The 7,500-nt window shown below is 44.4% G+C and overlaps 1 protein-coding gene across 1 annotated transcript in view; it reads right to left on the bottom strand.

The window, feature by feature from the left end:
• man2b1 (mannosidase, alpha, class 2B, member 1) overlaps positions 1–7,500 on the bottom strand; it is a 28,730-nt gene that overhangs the window by 14,339 nt on the left and 6,891 nt on the right. Inside the window, exons 5-10 of the mRNA XM_083551347.1 lie at positions 2,254–2,386; positions 1,932–2,077; positions 1,364–1,563; positions 1,167–1,287; positions 968–1,046; positions 773–882 (exon numbers count right to left, since the gene is read on the bottom strand). Of these exons, the coding sequence (XP_083407473.1) occupies positions 773–882; positions 968–1,046; positions 1,167–1,287; positions 1,364–1,563; positions 1,932–2,077; positions 2,254–2,386 (789 nt within the window). The remainder of the gene's footprint in view (positions 1–772; positions 883–967; positions 1,047–1,166; positions 1,288–1,363; positions 1,564–1,931; positions 2,078–2,253; positions 2,387–7,500) is intronic.

The raw sequence follows: 7,500 nt of genomic DNA, 5'->3' as shown, positions 1-7,500 counted from the left end.
ACCACATATGGTGTCCATTTGTCTTTTGTCCATTGGAATAACGCTGCACGTCTGACTGAAGATGGAACCTGACCAGGGTATGGATGCTTCAAGTGAACTAAGTAAATAAGTACGAAGTAGAACGCTTCTTCGGTAGAAGGTCCTAAATTCCATCCACCATCAAGATTTCTGTTTAGAACTTTGACAGCACTTTGATCATGACCGTTGAAATACAAAACTGGAACCTTTAAGCGCAGTAAAGAAACCGATCTCACATGCTTTACACCTGCCCTGGAGCAGATGCCACCAGTGCTGATGGAAGATGATAGAAAGAAAAAGGCACCACCAATGCCTCTGGAAAAGCAAGGAAGAAAACCAGCTCCTCTCCAAGGCAAGTGACCTGGAAACATGTTAGCAAGAGTTCCCATGAAGAAGGAGGACCTGTCTGATGTGTGGTAGAGGTAAGGGTTGAGAAGGTCTACCAAAGCTTGAAAGGAGACTATGTTTTAAAACTCCTGGGTGTCGCATAACTGCACTGCAGAGGAGATGCTAGTAGCAGAATGGAAACACAGGGATAGATGCACACAGGTCCTGAATAATCCCAGGGTGATACCTGGACCTGAAACACCCCGAGACCCATCACATGCTAAAGAAGAAAAATGAGTAATAGAGCTTCATCTGCCTTTCTTTCTTCTTCCACAACTTCAGTCAGGAACTTTATGATCTTTAGGGCTTTTTCCTTCATACATTATTATTACATTATTATAATTACTAATATTAGCATTAGCGGTACCTGGCAGTGAGCTGAGCCGGTGGCGAGTCTCTTGGCGTAATCGTTGGCAACGTGCTGCTTTTCAGTTCCAGAAACCGCGTCGTGGTGCTGCGCTACAGCCATCGCACGCTCTGATTGGACACACAGCACGTCAGTCACTAACAGAGCAGCCAATAGGAACGCAGATCATTTCTGTGACTTTAATAAAGGACATACTGAGTGTGTCGCTGGTTCCCTCTCCAAACGGGCCGTTGGTGGACTTCGGGCCTGCGAGAACCTCCAACTGATTACACGTCTGAGACACGGAGAAACCACAACCAATCAAAACGTGTGATGTTCACATGGAAGTGTGAGGTAAAGGACAGCTGTATTCACCATGTTTAATGTGTGTGTGTGTGTGTGTGTGTGTGTGGACCTGCAGGAGGCTGTTGCTAAGTCTCTCGTAGCGTTTGAGTGCGGGGCGGCTGGTGAAGTAACCGGTCCAGAAATCATGAGCATCATCAGCGTACGGGAAAAAATCATCCGTCTTTAGCGGCCTGAGAGACGGACAGAGTCCAGTTATAACGGCATACGTGTGCGTGTGAGTGTGTGTGTGTGTGTGTGAGCACGGACCAGGTGGTGTTAGCTAGGTTGAGTTCCTGGAGGTAACAGGAAGGGGTGGAGTAAAGGACGTGGACTCGGCTTCCTTTCGCCTGCCTGGCGTTAACGTAGTGGATCAACTTGTCCATGTTCTTATACCACGGGATCGCGTTCTCATACTGAAAATCTGATCCCATCGTCATGATGATGTGATTCGTCTTGTACATCGTAGCCTGGGGGATGCATACACACCCACACACATACACACCCACATACACACGCACATACACACGCACATACACACACACACACAAGGAGTGATTTACACACCAGCCTTGGGATCTTTAATGTAAACTGGACCCAAACTTTGTGTTTATGTGTGTCCTCATCTGTCCCCAACCTGCATCTACCTGTCCAAACCCTGTATCTACCAGTCCCATCCTGCATGTGTCCCCACCCTGTATCTGACTGTCCCCAACCTGTGTCTACCTGTCCTCACCTGTATCTGCCTGTCCTCACCCTGTTTCTACCTGTACCCAAACTGTGTCTGCCTGTCCTCACCTGTATCTGCCTGTCCTCACCTGTATCCGCCTGTCCTCACCTGTGTGTATGAGATGTTGATGAAGGTGTCCACCAGTTGGTCCACGTTGTAGTCCTCAAGGGTTGGGTCATCCTGCACTGGTGCGTCAGTGCATGACTGATCCCAACAGAACCCTGAAGGAGGGTTATAACCATTTGGAAGAACACCTACATGCAAACACACACACACACACACACACACACACACACACACATCAAAGTTTAATAGTACAAAGCTTCAAAATGTAAAGACATCCATCTTCACCCATATTAAACAGCACAGCATCAATCCATGTGTAAGTGTGTGTGTGTGTGTGTGTGTGTGTGTGTGTGTGTGTGTATACCAGTGAAGAGGTCAGCAGTCGGGGGTTCTAGACTCTCACTCGCCCGCCACACCATCTCCATTTCCCTCATCTTTATCCTGCGAGCTTTATCCTGATAATCCAGACGGCCGAAGAACAAGCCATCATACCCCATCTAAAACACACACACACACACACGCACACACACACGCACGCACGCGCACGCACGCACGCACGCACACACAGGGTACTGCGTGTTACCTGAGATGTACAGTCAAGTCAATATGCTTTTATTGTTATTTCAGTCATATATATCTGATGCAGTACACAGTGAAACCAAGCGGTTTCTCAGGACCCTGGTGCTAAATCACACCACACGACCCAGAGCTCCATCACACCACACGACCCAGAGCTCCATCACACCACACGACCCAGAGCTCCATCACACCACACGACCCAGAGCTCCATCACACCACACGACCCAGAGCTCCATCACACCACACGACCCAGAGCTCCATCACACCACACGACCCAGAGCTCCATCACACCACAGGACCCAGAGCTCCATCACACCACACGACCCAGAGCTCCATCACATCACACGACCCAGAGCTCCATCACACCACACGACCCAGAGCTCCATCACACCACACGACCCAGAGCTCCATCACATCACACGACCCAGAGCTCCATCACACCACACGACCCAGAGCTCCATCACACCACACGACCCAGAGCTCCATCACACCACACGACCCAGAGCTCCATCACACCACACGACCCAGAGCTCCATCACACCACACGACCCAGAGCTCCATCACACCACACGACCCAGAGCTCCATCACATCACACGACCCAGAGCTCCATCACATCACACGACCCAGAGCTCCATCACACCACACGACCCAGAGCTCCATCACATCACACGACCCAGAGCTCCATCACATCACACGACCCAGAGCTCCATCACATCACACGACCCAGAGCTCCATCACATCACACAATCCAGAGCTCCATCACATCACACAACCTAGTGTGTGAGTGTGTGTGTGTGTGTAAGAGACTGTGTGTGTGTGTGTGTATTTGAGACTGTGTGTGTATGTGTGTATGAGAGACTGTGTGTGTATGAGAGACTGTGTGTGTGTGTGTGTGAGAGACTGTGTGTGTGTGTGTGTATGTGTGTGTATGAGAGACTGTGTGTGTGTGTGTGTGTGTGTGTGTGTGTGTGTGTGTGTGTGTGTGTGTGTGTGGGAGAGACTGTGTGTGTATTAGAGACTGTGTATATAATAAACAAACACAACAAAGTTCTAAAGTTCGGTCTTTTAAACATTAGATCACTTGCACCCAAAGCACTGATTGTAAATGAGATGATCATAGAGAATAATCTCGATGCACTCTGTCTCACTGAGACCTGGATTAAACCAGGTGATTATATGGGTCTAAACGAGTCGACACCGTCAGGATATGTTTATAAGCATGAGCCCCGTCAGACTGGTCGTGGGGGGGGTGTAGGAACCATTTATAGTGCTTCTCTTAATGTTAGTCAGAGATTAGGATTCAGCTTTAAATCATTTGAAGTGCTCGTTCTTAAAATTGCACTTTCAGACATGCACAGAAAACTCGCTCTGGTCACCGTGTACAGACCCCCAGGACCCTACGCTGATTTTCTTCATGAGTTTGCTTGTTTTCTCTCAGACCTCTTGATCAGTTTTGATAAAGTGCTGCTTGTAGGAGATTTTAATATTCATGTAGATGATGAAAACGATGCTCTAGGATTATCATTTGTCGATTTACTAAACTCTTTTGGAGTTAAACAAAACGTCACCAGACCAACCCACCGTTTTTAACCACACACTAGACTTAATAATATCCCTTGGAGCAGACGTCACTGATATAAATATTTTACCCCAGAGTGATGACATCACAGACCATTATCTCCTACTGTACACACTACCGGTAGAGCAGATTAACCGTGTTTCACCACGGTATCGACTTGGTAGGACTATAATTCCAACCACTAAGGACAGATTCATAAATAACCTGCCTGATTTATCTCAGTTTCACATTAAACCCATAACTGCTGATCATCTTGATGAGATGGCGAACAACATAGACCTTATCCTCACTAGCACTTTAGACACTGTTGCCCCCATCCGGTTAAAAAAGGTTCGAGAACAAGCACCTGCACCTTGGTATAATAGTCATACGCATGCCCTAAAGAGAACAACACGTAATCTGGAGAGAAAATGGAGGAAAACTAAATTGGAGGTATTTAGAATTGCGTATAAAGACAGTATGCTTAGCTACAGACAGGCGCTAAAAGCTGCTAGAGCTAAACACCTGAGCAAACTCATAGAAAATAACAAAAACAACCCCAGGTTTCTTTTCAGTACAGTCGCTAAATTAACAACAAATCAGGGATCTGAAAAATGTGTTCCATCACAGTTTAGTAGTGACGACTTTATGAATTTCTTCACTGAAAAAATAGATAACATTAGAAAAACAATTGTGGCAGTTCAACCTCTGACAGCATCTCCCGACACAATCGTACTTACAACCCCACAACTACACTGTTTTACATGTATAGGACAGGAAGAGCTGTATGATGCTATTATGAAAGCTAAATCAACAACATGTCAGTTAGATCCAATTCCCACTAAACTACTGAAGGAAGTGTTATATACAGCTGGTGAGCCTCTTTTAAATATTATTAACTCCTCACTATCGTTAGGTCATGTCCCTAAATCCCTCAAGTTAGCAGTTATTAAGCCCCTCATTAAAAAACCTAATCTGGATCCAAGCACGCTATCGAATTACAGACCAATTTCAAATCTCCCATTTATGTCTAAGATTTTAGAAAAGATTGTCGCTGCCCAGCTATGTAACCACTTGCAGGAGAACAATATCTTTGAAGAGTTTCAGTCAGGTTTTAGGCCCCATCATAGCACAGAAACTGCTCTAGTTAAAATCACTAACGACCTGTTTTTAGCTTCAGACCAAGGCTACATCTCCCTATTAGTTTTACTAGATCTTAGTGCTGCGTTCGACACTATAGATCATGATCTTCTCCTCGATCGCTTACAGAATTACATCGGTATTCAGGGACAGGCATTAAGCTGGTTTAAATCCTACCTGTCCAATCGTTACCATTTTGTATATTTAAATGGAGAGCTATTCAGGATAATGCTAGTAAATTATGGCGTTCCACAAGGGTCAGTTCTAGGACCCCTGCTTTTTACAATATACATGCTTCCATTAGGAAATATTATCAGAAGGCATGGAATTAGCTTCCATTGTTATGCTGATGATACCCAGCTATATATTTCATCCAAACCAGGCGATACAGCTCAATTAGCTCGCATAACTGAGTGTGTTGAAGAAATAAGAGATTGGATGACCCATAACTTTCTGCTATTAAATCCTGATAAAACGGAGATTTTGCTCATCGGCCCAAAAAATAGTACACAGAAGCTCCAGCATCTCAGCCTGCATTTAGACGGTTGTTCTGTAACTACTAGTTCAACGGTAAAAGACCTGGGAGTTATTTTAGACAGCAACTTATCTTTTAAAAATCACATCAATCAAGTTACAAAAACAGCCTTCTTTCACCTTAGAAATATTTCTAAGCTAAGAAATATCTTATCTATATCTGATGCAGAGAAGCTCGTCCATGCGTTTATGACCTCTAGAATAGACTACTGTAATGCATTACTAGGTGGATGTCCTGCATCATTAATAAACAAGCTTCAGTTAGTTCAGAATGCAGCAGCAAGAGTTCTTACTAGGTCAAGAAAATACGATCATATAACCCCAATCTTATCGTCCCTACATTGGCTTCCTATTAAGTTTCGAATAGACTACAAACTACTGCTACTCACTTATAAAGCACTAAATGGTTTGGCTCCCATGTATCTATCCAGTCTTTTAACATGCTACAATCCGTCACGCTCCCTGAGATCTCAAAACTCTGGGCTTCTAGTAGTTCCTAGAATAGCAAAGTCCACTAAAGGCGGTAGAGCATTTTCACATTTAGCTCCTAAACTCTGGAATAGTCTTCCTGACAGTGTTCGGGGTTCAGACACACTCTCCCAGTTTAAGTGCAGATTAAAAACATATCTTTTTAGCAAAGCCTACACATAACACACATCACACACATCACATCATAACCTTGTGCTCCAGAACATCTGATCACATGCACATTATCAACTTGTGCTGTTAATATCATGAACAGCAGCTACGCTAATTCCTCTCCACTGCTTCTCTTTCTCTCCCCATCCCGAGGCTTCCTGAGGTTTAGCCAGCTCCAGTCACGTCCCACCTCGTGAAGATTATGGACCTATGGATGATCATGGAGAAGTAGATGCCGAGTGTTTAAAGGCCCTGGCATGGAGAAGCTGATGCTGGATCTATGATGATCACAAATTGTTCTGTATTGTTGAAAGATTTATGACCAAACTTTTGATGTCACCCATATGAGGATGGGTTCCCCTTTGAGTCTGGTTCCTCTCAAGGTTTCTTCCTCATATCATCTAAGGGAGTTTTTCCTTGCCACTGTCGCCACGGCTGCTCATCAGGGACAAACGCACACCATTCACCTTCACTGTTGTTTTCTGTAAAGCTGCTTTGAGACAATGTCTGTTGTGAAAAGCGCTATACAAATAAACTTGACTTGACTTGACTTGTGTGTGTGTGTGTGTGTGTGTGTTTGAGAGAGAATGTGTGTGTATGAGAGAATGTGTGTGCGTGTGTATATGAGAGACTGTGTGTGTGTGTGTGTGTGTGTGTGTGTGTATGTATGTATGTATGTGTATGTGTGTGTGTGTGTGTATGTGAGTGTGTATGAGAGACTGTGTGTGTGTGTGTGTGTGTGTGTATATATAAGAGATTGTGTGTGTGTGTGTGTATATATAAGAGATTGTGTGTGTGTGTGTGTGTGTGTGTATGTATGTGTGTGTATATATATATGAGAGATTTTGTGTGTGTGTGTGTGTGTGTGTGTGTATATGAGAGATTGTGTGTGTGTGTGTGTGTGTATATATAAAAGATTGTGTGTGTGTGTGTGTGTGTGTGTGTGTGTGTGTGTATGTATGTGTGTGTGTATATATATGAGAGATTGTGTGTGTGTGTGTGTATATAAGAGATTGTGTGTGTGTGTGTATGTATGTGTGTGTGTATATATATGAGAGATTGTGTGCGTGTGTGTGTATATAAGAGATTGTGTGTGTGTGTGTATGTATGTGTGTGTGTATATATATGAGAGATTGTGTGCGTGTGTGTGTGTGTGTGTG

Source organism: Silurus aristotelis (genome assembly GCF_946808225.1).
Source record: "Silurus aristotelis genome assembly, chromosome: 9".
NCBI classification, from domain to species: domain Eukaryota; kingdom Metazoa; phylum Chordata; class Actinopteri; order Siluriformes; family Siluridae; genus Silurus; species Silurus aristotelis.
The sequence above is the reverse complement of the archived record's forward strand: the minus strand, read 5'-3'. Positions and strand labels throughout refer to the sequence as shown.